General features: G+C 59.8%; 2 protein-coding genes across 6 annotated transcripts; one reads left to right on the forward strand and one right to left on the reverse strand.

Moving 5' to 3' along the window:
* Window positions 1-4: 4 nt before the first annotated feature.
* On the forward strand, window positions 5-10,516 carry PCBP4 (poly(rC) binding protein 4). Of its 3 annotated transcripts, none has more exons than XM_074312237.1 (14): window positions 5-159; window positions 638-737; window positions 6,739-6,883; window positions 7,039-7,062; window positions 7,174-7,206; window positions 7,431-7,547; window positions 7,746-7,877; window positions 8,037-8,165; window positions 8,390-8,464; window positions 8,635-8,679; window positions 8,756-8,819; window positions 8,941-8,993; window positions 9,077-9,246; window positions 9,643-10,516. In XM_074312237.1, the coding sequence occupies exons 3-14, from the start codon at window positions 6,803-6,805 to the stop codon at window positions 9,929-9,931; spliced, it is 1,212 nt and encodes a 403-aa protein (XP_074168338.1). In that variant the 5' UTR covers window positions 5-159; window positions 638-737; window positions 6,739-6,802; the 3' UTR covers window positions 9,932-10,516. The 3 variants fall into 3 exon arrangements, with proteins under 3 accessions (XP_074168338.1, XP_019608847.2, XP_074168339.1); XM_074312238.1 differs by lacking the exon at window positions 5-159 and adding an exon at window positions 2,449-2,566 and having other exon boundaries at window positions 547-737; XM_019753288.2 differs by lacking the exon at window positions 5-159 and having other exon boundaries at window positions 546-737; window positions 9,840-10,516.
* GPR62 (G protein-coupled receptor 62) lies at window positions 10,514-12,596 on the reverse strand. Of its 3 annotated transcripts, none has more exons than XM_019753290.2 (2): window positions 12,434-12,596; window positions 10,514-12,315 (listed from the first exon to the last, which is right to left on the reverse strand). In XM_019753290.2, the coding sequence occupies exon 2, from the start codon at window positions 12,284-12,286 to the stop codon at window positions 11,240-11,242; it is 1,047 nt and encodes a 348-aa protein (XP_019608849.2). In that variant the 5' UTR covers window positions 12,287-12,315; window positions 12,434-12,596; the 3' UTR covers window positions 10,514-11,239. The 3 variants fall into 3 exon arrangements, with proteins under 3 accessions (XP_019608849.2, XP_074168341.1, XP_019608848.2); XM_074312240.1 differs by having other exon boundaries at window positions 10,514-12,351; XM_019753289.2 differs by having other exon boundaries at window positions 10,514-12,356.
* Between the last annotated feature and the right edge of the window lie 1,408 nt (window positions 12,597-14,004).

Raw genomic sequence — 14,004 nt, forward strand, 5'->3', positions numbered from 1 at the left:
TCCTCCTCCGGCTGCTTGGGTAACCTGGCCTGGGCGGATGAGGGCCGGGCCTCGCGGCAGCCCTAGGATGGTTAAGGGGTGCGCGTCTTGGTGGGCGAGAGCCCCGTGCAGGGATGGATGGCACAGAGCAGCACAGCCGGGAACTCAGCCTGGCAGAGGGTGAAAGCTCGAGCTCGGAAGGGCCAGAACCAGAGCCAGGCAGCGCGGGGGCTGGCGACCGGGCCGAGGCCGGAATGAGGGTGCAGGGGGCTCGGTGGAAGCGCAGGGCAGTGATCCCGCCGGAAGGATGGACTCGCGGCCGGTGCAGCTCCGGCGGCGTTGGGAGGACAGCTGCTGGGCCCTGCGCTTCGGGCCCGATCCACCCTGCGCCCCCCACCCCCAGAGGCTGGAGGAGCTGCAAGGGGAGGGTCGCCCAGCCCTCCCGGAAGCGGCCGCTGCGCGGGGCGCACCGCGGCGCGCGGGGCGGGGCGGGCGGCTGCGGCACTGGGGCGACTGGGGCGGGCCCGGCGCGCTGTAATCGGATCCGGGGAGGGCGCGGGGAGGGGCCGGGCCGGGCGGGCCGGGGGGTGGGGGGGGCGCGGAGCCGGGCTCCGGGCCGGCCGGGCTCCGCGCCTGTCAAACCCCTCATTGTTCGCAGCTGATGTCACTCGCAGTTGTGAGCGGCCGCCTCTCCCGGGGACAATGTGGGACTGAGCGGCCCAGCCGCCGCGCCGCCGCCGCAGGACAGCCCCAGCGAGGTAGGGCGCAGGCCAGGCGGGGCACCGCGGGCCGCGAAGTTTGGGGGTTCGGCCGGGGGCGGAAAGCCGGCGCCCGAGTCCACAGGCCAGGGTCCCGGGTTTGGGGGCCTGGGAGACAGCGAGGACGACGCTCCCTGTCCCACACGGGCCCAGGCCTGCACAGGTGGGGGGCGCTGGTCGGCCAGAGGAGCCCCCAGCACCAGGGAGGAGCTTCCTGGACCGGAGACCCCAGATTGGAGGCCTTCATCCCACCTGCTATTTCTGTCCTTTGGACCTGCTCTTCTTTCGACCTCCTGGCCTGGGTTCTGGTTCTGCTCCATCTCTGTTCTCATCTGCCATTCCCCTTCAGGTCCTGGTTGGGCACACACCCCTTCCCATTTTCTACTGTTTTTGGTGGGACAAAACACAGACTTCCAAGCCAGGGGTGTGCGGAGATGACAGTTGGAGGCTCAAGTGGTCCCTGGTGCCCTGTGGCTCTCAGCCCCTCAGCTCTGATCTGGCTCCTTAGCTGGAGTAGGCTGGGGAGGGGGTCTTTGGCTACTCACTTCAGCCTGGCCCTGGTGCCCGCCTGGTCAGGAGAGGGAGGCGCCCGTCTCCTTACTCCCCTATCCCAGGCCCGCCATCTTGAGACCTGTGGCACCCAGTGCCCCACCTGGTCCCAGCACCGTGGGGAGTGGTCTTCAAGGGATGCACCCAGAGTAAGTTGCAGTCCCTCCTCCCAAAATGTGGGCTCTTGGTCCCCACCAAGCCCAGGATGATTACCTTCATGCTGGACTATCAGGGCATATGTCCCCAGGGGCCCTCTTTCCCACACCCACACGAAGAGCTCTTGGACCCCTGGGAGCTTAAACCTCAACTCTGGCCTTCACTGTTTCTTGGAGTTACCCTCATTGCCTCAGGGCCAGCGCCTAGGATCCTCTGCTTTTCCCATCTGTAAGTCCCCTAGCCCCTCCGGGCCCTGGAACCCTCTCAACCTCCAAGGCGCCCCCATCCCAGCCCCCACCCCCCCACCCCCAGCCTTCATCAGCATGCAGGCTCAGGCTGCCCAAACACAAGGGGATTGTTCTTCTTGCATGCTCAGGGTGGGGGGCTGGGAGCAGGCGGCCCACACACCCTGGCAGGCCAGGCCACAGGGAGGCTGGCTTTGCCCCGCCCTGTGTCCCCAGACAGGCTCTGTCCACCCTCCTTGTTCCTATCACTGCTCCCCCTCCAGCCTCCATCACCGTTGCCCAGTGGCGCAGACCTCTTGAGGAAAGAGCTGTGAGCCGCACAGGTGGAACCCCTGGGCCCTCCCAGCTCTGTCAGTTGCCTCTCATATAGCCTTCCAAACAAGCCCCTTCCTCTCTGGTCCTCAGGCTCCTCTCTCGTGAGGCCTTCCAGCTGTGACAGGCTGTCGGCTTTGTGAAACTTATGCCACACCCCAGCTCTTCTTCCAGCCCCCGTTTCCCATGGGGAAACCCATACTGGGTCCCCAGAAGTCTCAAAGCACAGCACACATCCTTCACCCCAGTGACATGCCCGGGGAGCCCCAAGACCCAGAGAAACAACAGGAGCAGGGGTGCTGAGTGCTGAGGAATGGGAACTGGGAATCCTGTCCAGGCAGATCCTGGCGCTCCCATGTGGCTGGCCCCTCGGTCCCTGGGTCTTCTTACCCCATCTTCACTGTTGCTCTGGGACCCTTAGCCCCATCTCTGGTCCCTAATGCCTCCAGGCCCTGTGAGCCCTATCTTCTCCCTGCACACTGAAGCTGGTTCTGGTTCCTGCCCTCCTCTCCATATTGTGGGAAGATAGGCTCGTAAATGCCCAATCGGGACTCCTTTGAGTTGCAGGTATATCTTTGGGGCACAGAGGCCTGAGTGATCATATTTGACTTGGAAGGTTGGGAGGGGCTTCACAGGGGAGGGGGATTTGAGAAGGATTTTGACAGAGTGGGGAGGATGGGCATTTCAGACTGGGATCAGCCTGGGCAGAGGCCCAGAGGCCGGGAGGTGCCAGGCGTGTTCTGCAGCCTGGTGTGTGTGTGCGGGTGGATGGGGTGGAGATGAGACCACAGAAGTTGGCAGAAGCCAGATCATGAAAGGCCTTGAGTGCCTGTCTATGGAGAGCAAGCTTTATTCCTTGGGAACTGGGGAGCCAAGGATGGCTGTTGAGCAGCAGTGACTCGGTCTCCAGAATGGAAGCTAGAGATCTTTCTCATTTTGGGTGAGGTGAGGGGATGGGTACCAGTGGGTGGGGCTGTACCACAAAACTGCCCTTTCTCCTGGAACCCAGTCTGGGCCTGGGCCTGCCTTGTTTTCCCTTGACTCTGAGGACCCTTGGGGGGATGCCTAATGGTGACCTAAGGAGACTGTCGCATTTCTGGCACCAGCCAGCTTGTTACAGCTTCCCTTCCCTGCCTAGCACTGAGTCTACAAGACAGCCCTGGGTCAAGAGGCTAGAACTGGTGGACCCCGGTCTGCTCCCCTGTAGGCCCCTCCTCCCTTGACTCTCCTAATAAGTAGATGTGAATGGCTTTCCCTGGTTGAGAGACTGGGCGAATGGGTCCAGGTCCAAGGATGTTGGGGCAGTTCTTGTGGAGGCCTAGCTAGTCAGGATGGGTGAGCATGCCCAGAGAAGGGGACAATCAGGGAAGTCGGAGTCCCTCAGTGCCCCCCGCCCCATGCCCACCCCTGCCACGCCCTGCCTCGCTGATGCCGGAGCCTTTCCCCAGCATCACTGGGTGTGGCCAGCATGGCTGCTTTTGGAATAGAAGTAGAAGGGAGCTGCTAGGTTGGGGGCTGGAGGGGTTAAAGGCGGTGTTGGGGGATGTGAGGTGGGGGTGAACTTGGAGACTGGACCCCTCTCTTTCCCCAGCCCAGGTGGGTCTCCAGGCCCTGGTTGGTCCAGACCCTCTGGCCAGCAGAGCTGAGGGAATCCCCCAAGGGGCGGGCCAGTACACTTGAGTTGCCTGGCCCCAGGAGCCCTCCCCTCCCCCGGATTGTTCTTACTCCAGAACAAAGCCAGGGTGGACACTTGATCCCAGCATGTGGGGGGAGCTGGCTAAGCCCCCAGCCCTTTGATTGGGCAGCTGTCATGAGAGAGAGAGAGAGAGAGAGAGAGAGAGAGGCAGCTGGGGGGGAGGGGCAGGAAGGGGCAGCCACCATCGCTTACACAGCTGTCATCCCCCCTCCACCCCCTCCAGCCTGGGTGGCAGGAAGCCAGGGACAGAAGGAGTGGGCACTGGGTCTGGGGAAGGGTCTGGGGAACAGGAGGGAACGCCCGAGGTCAGAGGCCTGGTCTGAGCTGGGTATGATCTGCCAGGGAGCCCTGCTGACCAGAGGGGGCTGGGCACCCCCAGAGGTGAGCTGGAGGTCAGTGTGGCTTGACTCGTAGCTGCCTTGTGGGTGGCCTAGTAGGGACCCGGGGCCCATCAGGCTGGAGCAGCACATAGCTCCCTAAAGCCCCAGTGAGGGCAGAAGGGGAGTCAGTATGCCTAATAGGGCTGCTTGGTTTTAGGGCACCTATGAGAATAATCTGACAGACCTTGTTCTCTCCTAAAGACAGGAAAGACCTTGTGGGTCCCTCAGAACAGGAAGGACAGATAAACCAGCAACTCCCCGTATTCTACCTCCTGTGCTCGCACATGCACACACACACACACACACACACACACACACACACACACAGCACAGGTGGGGAAACTGAGGTCCAGGTCAGGTGAAGGCCTGGCCAAGGTCACCCACTGAATGTGGGGCAGTGGGGCTCTGCTGAAGACCTTATCTCTTTCAGGGGAGGAGCCCCAGTTTGGCCACATTCCAGTCCTTTTGTCCTCCTGTTTTTCCTGGAGACTTAGACCCACAAGAGGTGATGTGGAAATGGTCTGAGGACACTGTCAGGTCTCCCACTGCTTACCACCCCAAAGGGGTCCCTGAGACCCAGAAAATTCTGGAGCTTAAGACTATGGCTCTAGACAAGTCGTCAGTCCTTTCTAAACAACCCACGTCGGCTAGCCAGGCAAGGGTCTCAGAAACTACCAAAGCCTGCTCCCTACCACTGAAGAGCCCCCTTCTAGGAAGAGGACTGACAGATTCAGATGGAACAGCCAGAAAGGGGAGGCAGGCAGGGCCTGTGACAGCCCCTCACTAGTAGGCTGGACCCTGCTAATCTCAACGTGCCTCAGCTGCTGTGACCTTGGGCAGGTTACAGACCCTCTGTAGGCATCAGGTTCTCTTTCTGTTTGGTGCTACCCAGGATGTGCTGAGCACCTTCTCTAGTCTGACTCTGGCCTGAGTGCTGGGGACACAGGAGAAGGTGGCTCTCTTGACTCCTGCTCTAAGGGGCTCCTGCACTCGGCTGTCCAGGGAGGCAGAAACCGAGGGCGTCATCACAAGCGCTTTGCAGGGAAAGTGCAGGCAGCTGGGGGATGTTAGCAAGGACGGCCAGCACAAGGCCGGCCAGGGTGCCAACAGAGCACAGTCCCTGTGCCCACCGCTGACCTCTGTCCTCTGGAGAGCCTATGGGCAAAATTGGAATGGAGGAAGGAGCAGATGCTGGGGAGGCAACAGTTACTGGGCTTGGGGGGACAGGGTTGTCACCACCATTGTACAGATGAAGAAACGCCTCGCCTCGTGCCATGCAGGGGCTTGCGCAGGCTTCCTGAGACAGAGCCAAGCTAGGAGCCCCCTTTCCTATTCCATGCCCACACCCTGGCCAGCAGGAGAGTTCTGAAGAAGGTATTGGGCAGAGCTCCCTGTCAGGGCGGGGGGCTGAGGAGGAAAGTGCCCAGAGGTGTCCGGGTTACCCCAGGCCCAGCATTCCTCCTTTGCCCTCGCACCCCCCCCCCCCCCAGGCAGGAGGGATTTACAGTGTTAGGGCTTGGTTTTGGCTCAGACTTGGCACCAGTTGGTCCCACAACCTGTGTTTCTCCCCTGGTTGTGGTCCCCCAGTGAACTCCCCACCAAGGCTGAGCTTTGGCGGGAGTCAGCCGCTGGAGGAGAGGGATTTCCAGGCAGGATTAAGGTTCAGGATTAAGTCAGGGCCTGAAAAGGGGTCTGATGGGGAGGGCTGGCTGCTGGGCTAATCCCAGCAGCTAATTTCTGGCTCCTCCTTCCTCCATCAGTCACGGGCCTTGACATTCCCCAGCCCCCCAAATCCCTTTCTCACCCATCACTCAGTCCCGAGGAGAAGCATTCCCTCCATTTTATGAGTGAGGAAATTGAGATTCAGAGCCCAAGTGATTTGTTTCTGGCATAGTATAAAGTGCTCCCGGCTGGGAATGTGGTCAGCCTGGCTACTTACCTCCTCAGCAGATAGGAGAAGGCCTGAAAAACCGCTGTACAGACTGCTGGTCCCCAAAACACTTCTCCGTGTCCCCCAGTGCTGAGTGAACCCCGCTCAGCGCTGTCTGCAGGCAGCCTCTGTTTCAGTGAGCTCTAGTGGACAGGAGCAGCCTCTGGGGCTGGGGCTCCCAGCTTGTGCCCCCAAGCCTTTGCCAAGCAGAGGGGAGGCCGGCAAGGGGGCCCTCCTAGAGCCTCACTATCTTCACTTCCACCCTCCTTTCAAGACCTGCCATGGCTCCCCATGGCTCTGGCCCTGCACACCAGTTCTACTGTGTAGTAACCTTTCAACCTCAACTCCCCTCCAAGGCCCAGTCCACATGGCTCCCCTCTTCCAAGAGGTCACGGAGGAGGCTTCCTTCCTCTGGATTCCCAGAGGCCTAGTTCATTCTTCTCGTGTCCTTAGCTCATTTTAATTCTCATAGCCCTTTGGGGGTAGGACTTGGTTTCCCTTTTGTCCAGATGGGGAAGCTGAGGCTCAGATGGGTTAAGTGAGAGGTCCAGGGTTACACAGCTAGTGAGATGCACACAAGCGCACTGGTCAGTGGGACATTTGAAACATGGTGTCCATGCCGTCTCCTTCTCTGGGAGTTTGGCTAACCCAGCCCTGGGGTCCCCGTGGAAGGGCAGGGGAACTGAAAGAGAGCTGGGCTCCTGTGTGACCCGTTTTCTGCTGCCCCTGCCAGAGCCAGCCAGGCCGCAGCGTGGACGTACTCTCAGGCCGCTGCGGCCCCGGCCCCGCCTGACAGGATGAGCAGCTCAGATGCGGGGCTGGAGGAGGAGCCGGAGCTCAGCATCACGCTCACCCTGCGGATGCTAATGCACGGCAAGGTGAGTGGAAGACAGGCTCTGCTACGGGGTGGGAGTGGCAGAGGGCGAGGCCTGGCTACCAGAGTATGATCTCAGGTGTCCTGTCTCCTGCGGGGGGCGGGGGACAGGGCCTGGGCATTGGTACCTCCCTGACCCCACTCTTGTCTTATTTGCAGGAGGTGGGCAGCATAATCGGGAAGGTAGGTGCCCAGTTCTGTTCTGTGTGTCCCCTTCAACCTGAGGCCTCTGTCCAGGAAACGTGGCACCAGCCACTCAGGCTAAGAGCTTTTCTCTATTTTTGTCTCCTGCAGAAAGGAGAGACTGTAAAGCGGATCCGGGAGCAGGTGAGGCTGGGGTGTGGGGAGGAGCCCAGGGCACCTGGTTTGGAGGGGAGGGGTGATTCCTGCCCCACCTTCTCCCTGGACCCCACTGTTTGGGACGACCAGTGAGTGCCCCTAGAGAGTGGCGGTTTACGGCTTTGCTGGGGCCTGTGAGTGGGGCAGGCAGACATGCTGCTGGCGAGAAAGCGGAGAAGCCCCGCTGCCCGGCACTTGTTCTGTACCCTCAGAGCAGCGCCCGCATCACCATCTCTGAGGGCTCTTGCCCCGAGCGCATCACCACCATCACCGGGTCTACGGCGGCTGTCTTCCATGCAGTCTCCATGATCGCCTTCAAGCTGGACGAGGTCTGTGGCTGGCTGGGGGGGAGGCCAAGGCTGGTTCCCCGGGAGAACAGGGGTCCGACTCCATATAGTGGCTGTGGTAATGGGGAGGCCAAGCACAGGCAGAGCTGTCACATAGGACGGGAGCTGGGGGACGGCCTCCCTCCATGGTAGGCAAGCAGCAGGGGTGGGCAAGGGCCAACCCACAGCCTTCCTGCTCAGGACCTCTGCTCGGCTCCTGCCAATGGTGGGAACGTCTCAAGGCCTCCAGTGACCCTGCGCCTCGTCATCCCCGCCAGCCAATGTGGCTCGCTGATTGGGAAGGCTGGCACCAAGATCAAGGAGATCCGAGAGGTGAGGGAAAGGGGACACCACCCCCAGGGAGCCCCACCGTCCAGTTGTGAGAAGGGTCCTGGGCTTCTGGCATCCTATCCCTTGGGGAGCTCTGAACCTGGGCAGCCCTTCTCTGGGCTATGAGAGCAGCCAGACGTGGCCCCTGTTCTCTGCTTGCAGACAACAGGTGCCCAGGTGCAGGTCGCAGGGGACCTGCTCCCCAATTCCACAGAGCGTGCTGTCACCGTGTCTGGGGTGCCTGATGCCATCATCCTGTGCGTGCGCCAGATCTGCGCTGTTATCCTGGAGGTGCTGCCCTGGGCAGGGGGAGGGGGCAGGGGCGGGGCCTGGGCCTGCCTGTGTCAGGCCCTGAATCCTGTGCACGTGACGCCACGTCAGGACAGGGCGGGGCTGCAGGGATGAATCAAGCTGCAGGATGGGGGATGCATTTACCTGGGGTCACGGGGAGGGCCCTTGGGAGGTCAGGGTGGCCTGAGAGGGTCCTGATAGAGCTGCCCATTTGTCCCTTCCAGTCCCCACCCAAAGGAGCCACTATTCCGTATCACCCAAGCCTCTCCTTAGGTACTGTCCTTCTGTCCACCAACCAGGTGAGGGGACTAACAGGAGGGATGGAAGCATTACTGGAGAAGGGGGACTGAGATGGTGGAGGGGATGGGAGGAGGAATCGGGGGTTCGGGGAGAGGCAGCCAGGAGTGACTCTGGCCAAACTGCCCTGACCTGTCTTTGTAACTCCTTTGCATTCACTTTGTCCCCACAGGGCTTTTCTGTCCAGGGCCAGTATGGAGCTGTGACCCCAGCTGAGGTGAGTGACCACAGCCCAACGCACCCCTTCCCGAACCAAACCTCCTCTGACTTCTAACCCCTCTTCTTTGGCACAGGTCACCAAGCTCCAGCAGCTCTCGGGCCACACAGTCCCCTTTGCCTCACCCACCATGGTGCCAGGTGAGCCGCCCCTGCAGAAGGAGGCAGGGGCAGATCCCAAGGGGCCGTGCAGCCCTCCTGGAATGGATGTGGGGAGGCAGGTAAGGCCCAGAGCCACCCTCAATCCTCTTCTCACCCCCAGGCCTGGATCCTGGCGCACAGACCAGCTCGCAGGAGTTCTTGGTTCCCAATGACGTGAGCAGGGGAGGGGGTGGTTGAGGGTGGGTGGGGGCCCCAGGCCTGGGCTTTCCTAGGGTTGAATTCCGCTCTCCCTCCAGCTGATTGGCTGCGTCATCGGGCGCCAGGGCAGCAAGATCAGTGAGATCCGGCAGATGTCAGGGGCACATATCAAGATTGGGAACCAAGCGGAGGGCGCTGGAGAGCGGCACGTGACCATCACAGGTTCGCCGGTCTCCATCGCCCTTGCTCAGTACCTCATCACTGCCTGGTGAGTGTAGGGTTGGGGGTGGGGGTCACAGGTCACGGGGCTCATGTGCACAGGGAGGGTGGGGAGAGCTGACCACCCCTGCCACCTCTAACCTGCCCCATTCCCTCCCTGCTGCCTCATCTTCCCCGTGACATCACCCCCCCCATGTCCCATCTCCCCATCCTTGGTTCTTCTCCCTGGGTCTTTGGCCTCCCCATTTCTCCCCTCACCCCATACTGTATCTGCTTGTCCTTTCTTGCATCCCCACTCTTCCACCTTTCCCTTCTCGCCAAACACATCCACCGCGTGTCATTGTTTTCAATTCCCCTCTCCTATCTTTCATCTAATCTCACCCCTGTATTTGCCCTCGTTGCCCCCTGTCTCCTTGCCACCTTCTCCTTCATCTCCTCTCTCCAGTCTAGAAACGGCCAAGTCTACCTCTGGGGGGACACCCGGCTCGGCCCCTGCAGACCTGCCTGCCCCATTCTCACCACCCCTCACGGCCCTGCCTGCAGCACCCCCAGGCCTGCTGGGCACGCCCTACGCTATCTCCCTCTCCAACTTCATCGGCCTCAAGCCTGTGCCCTTCTTGGCTCTACCACCTGCCTCCCCAGGGCCACCGCCGGGCTTGGCAGCCTACACTGCCAAGATGGCAGCGGCCAATGGGAGCAAGAAAGCTGAGCGGCAGAAATTCTCCCCCTACTGAGGCCGGCTGAGGCACAGGCGTGGGAGCAGGCAGGACCGCCGGCAGGGGCTACCTCTGCACCCTACCTGCTCAAGGAGACTCCAGCCTGGGGTCACAAATGCCACTAATGCCCAGAAGCATGGATGCACCCCTGCCTGGCCCTGGTCTGTGGAAGTTCCTGTGCTCAGAGTGGGGGCAGTTTCTGGCCCAGGGTTCTGGGAGCTGCAGTTGCCCCAGGGTAGGGGGCTCCACCCCCTCTAGCTCTGTGCTTGGATGCAGGGAGTATCCTTAGTGCCCCTATTTTGGGGGTCACTCCCTATCCCTTAGGGCTTCCCAGCCAACTGCCCCCTTGTGGGGATCAAGGAGCAGGGCTGGGGATGGCTGGGGGCCATGCTTCTCTTCCCACCTCCCTGCAGATTCCTACTGCTTCCACTGATACCCTTTTGACTGGAATGGACTGGCTGGGCTTGGCAGAGACAACCCAAAGAGGGGGCACTGCCCAGCAGCTGGGGGAGTGGCATGGGGGCAGGGCTGAGTTCTCAGCAGCAGACACTCTGTACAGTTTTTTCAATCCCTGTTTTTGAATAAATATTCTGCGACCAGGAAGCTGTGAAACACTGTGGGTATTGGCGAAACTTCCAGATAATGGGTGCAGCCGAGGCCCCAGGGACACCCATCTGTGAATCCACCAGGCCCAGTTGGGCCTCAGCCCCTTGCACATGCCAGTTCTGGAGCTTCAGGACCTTTTGGGGGGACGTGTCCAGTCTCCTGCCTCTAGCACCATATTGATCCGGTTGTTTTCTGGGCACTTTAGAAGCTGATGGAGGAGATCCAGTAGCTTTGTCCAACCTCTCCTTGGTTCAGCTGTCAGGGAAGTCTTTGAATGTCTCTCCACTGGTTCCTCCTGCTGTGGCTATAACCTAGCGCCCGCCCTGCTTCGTCCATCCCTTTGGCTGTGAGCCCGTAGGGCCCTCTTTGTGATCCTGCCCATCTCTGCTCTGTCCTTGGCCTGGGCATCATCCATGGGTGTCCAAACCACTGGACACTGGAGAAGCCCTCAGAGATGGTCCAGGGTCCAAAGGGAAAACTGAGGCCTAGGGAAGGGTAGGTATGTGCACAAGGCCATGTACAGTTAGGCCCAGAACCCAGGATTCCTAGCTCCCAGAAGCCTCTGGGCCTCACCAGGCTGAAGGCCCCCTTTCTTCCTGTTCCAGAGCCAGAAGTCTAAGCAGGATACCTGCCATAACCTGTGCAGGAGGCTGGACAGATCCCTTCTGATACCAGTCTCTTTTCTCCAGTCTCAGTTCAGCATATGAGACAACTCTCCTTTCAGGTGGGCTTTGGCATGCTGAGGCTCTCCCCTCCTGCCAAATCCGGATCTTGTTCTGGTGCTTCAGAGGGGCCTAGGGCAGGGCCCTCTGGAGGTCCCTGGAGGTGCTGCAGGAGTGCCCGCGGGTGCCAGGCCCGCAAAGTGCAGGCTCGCGGAGGCCGACGCAGCGCTTGGCGGGCGAGGCGGCCCAGTCCCCGGCGCACGGGGCGCTGCAGCAGTCCATACAGGAAGGGGTGAGCCGCAAAGGCCGTGTAGGCTACCCAGGTGACGGCCGCCTCGGCCGCTGCGGCCTGCGCAGCGGGCGCCAGACACGCACAGCCGTACGGCAGCCAGCAGGCTGCGAATTGGCCCACGGCCAGTGCGGGGGCCAGGGCTGCTTTGCCCCCCGGCAGGCGAGGCCGGAGGGGCGGCAGGATGGAGAGGCGACTATCCAAAGAGTCGGAGCGCGGCCGGGCTCCGCGCGCGGGCGGCAGAGGCCCCAGGGCAGCGCGGCGCGCCACCAGGAAGATGCTGCCATAGGCGCCGAGCAGCAGGAGGGCGGGTAGCGCGAAGGCCAGCATCGCCCAGAGCGGTCGGAAGGGCCCGAGGCCCCCGGCCAGGACAGAGCAGCGGGCTGGGGCTGGGGGCGGTGCGGGCGGCGGTCCGAGCAGGGAGAGCGCGCCCAGCAGCACCGCCGCGGCCCAAAGGGCCGTGAGCACGAGGCAGGGCGGAGGCCGCGCGCCGGGCCGCAGCGGGTGCACTATGAAGCGGTAGCGCGCGAGGCCCAGCGCCGCCACGCCGAGCGTGCAGGCCGGCAGCAGCGCAGCCGACAGGAAGCGCGCGGCGCGGCAGGGAGCGGGGCCCAGGCGCACGCGGCCCAGCCCCGGCGGCGGCGCGGCCAGCAGGCCCAACGGCATGATGGAGGCGGCCGCCAACAGGTCCACGATGCACAGGTGCATCAGGTAGAGCGCGTCGCGCAGTCCTGGCGTGCGCAGCACCACGACCAGCAGCACACCGTTGCCCAGCAGCGCTGTCGCCTCCACAATAACGGCCAGGATCAACCCCATCGAGCCTGAGACTTCGGTGGCGTTCAGCCCTGTGGTGTTGGCCATCCGAGAGCTCAGGCTTCACCCTGTGCTGGGATGCAGAGAGCGAAATGGAATGCCCCCCTTCCCCGTTCCCATCACCCGGTCCTTGCTCCTTTGGCCCCTCACCTCATAGGCTGCCCAGGCCCTGGCTCCGCTGCCCAGGCGGCCATGCTCTTGGGGGCTTGGCTCGCCCCATGGAAGGGTGCAAGGCTGGGACTGCAGCTCTCTCCTCTGTCCCAGTAACTCAGCCCCTGCTGGAGATGGTACTGGCTGTCACTCTGATGTTGCCCTTTACAGACACACAGAGCTGGCAAGGGAGGGGCAGGACCTGGCACCAGCCCCCTGGGTCCTAGCAGCTGCCAGCTGGAGGCTGGAGGCTGTGCTGTGTAATGTTGGGGGTGCCTCTGGAAGGGGCCTAGAGGTCGGTGGGATTGGACGGAAAGGGCAAGGACATGAACACTCTGAGCACGCAGTTGTGTATAGATTGGACTTTTGGGGACTATGTTAATGTCCTATGTATTGAAAAATAAATCAGTGAAGATGAGGAAAACCCCCTAAAAGTGAATATAAGCAGAAACAAATGAACCCGCCTGTATTTCAAATGAATAACATGACCACACTGAAGGGAATTAAGTAACTAGTCCATGTAACATTTGAATTTTCAAATTCATTGACCTCAATCTAAAGACAGACAAAGAGAATCTTGAATAAAATTCCATAAATCTTGATCCCTGCTTAGAAAGTTTGTTTTTTATAATGGTATGGGTGTAGCAATTCGGAAACTCCTTTTTGTGTGGGATTGAGCAAACAAATAAATAGATTGACGTTGATGGAAACCAAGGTTCTTACTGTTAGAGGCGGGAAGTATAAATATGGAACTGGGCGAGAATGGAAGATCCCTGTGGCGTTGGATTGGAGCTGGAGAAATAGATGCAGATGTGTTTGTTCATTTACACATACGTACTTCCTGGCTCTCTTGCCACAAGTAGGTATACAAGAGTATAACTACGGCCCAATCTTGGATTCTAAATACCATTTCCTGCGCTAGGGAACTAGGGCTCCTTGGAGAAATGGCTGATTCCAGGATTGTGTAAGATGAGCCTGGAACATCTTGTGATGCCAGGAAGTCAGGAAGTGCTCAAAAAGTGATGGAGACACAGGCGTCAGCTTGAAGGACCTTCTTCTAGCCAAATCTGGGCCAATTTGAGGCTCAAAATAAATAATGATAGCAATGGATTATAACCCATTGCCTCAATAAGTATCCACAAATCAATACTGATGATAAAGGGGAATATTAATTAATAAGTAGAAAAGAAATAATGGAATTAGATAACTACCATTTGCAACCATATTAGCAAAAATCTATTCAGGTTATTGATTTAAGTAAAAATCATCAATGGCTGTTCAAGCTAGTGGGTGACAGACGATAAAGAATGAAACATTTACACTTCAAAATATTTGCCCACAGATTACTGATTAATTAAAAATCAGAGAAATGGTAACTTTCCAGTGGAGAAAACTGGTGGCACCACCTTAATTAAGCCATGAAAATTAGTTCACATCACCAACAATGGAACATGTCCCTCCAGGTAGAATGCCCTGAGGACACATCAGGTATGTTATGTTTCCACCCAAACTGCAGTACCTGAATGTAATCATGACAAAACATCAGACAAACCCAAACTGAAAGAGATTTT

This window comes from Rhinolophus sinicus, linkage group LG10 (genome assembly GCF_036562045.2).
Source record: "Rhinolophus sinicus isolate RSC01 linkage group LG10, ASM3656204v1, whole genome shotgun sequence".
Lineage (NCBI taxonomy): Eukaryota > Metazoa > Chordata > Mammalia > Chiroptera > Rhinolophidae > Rhinolophus > Rhinolophus sinicus.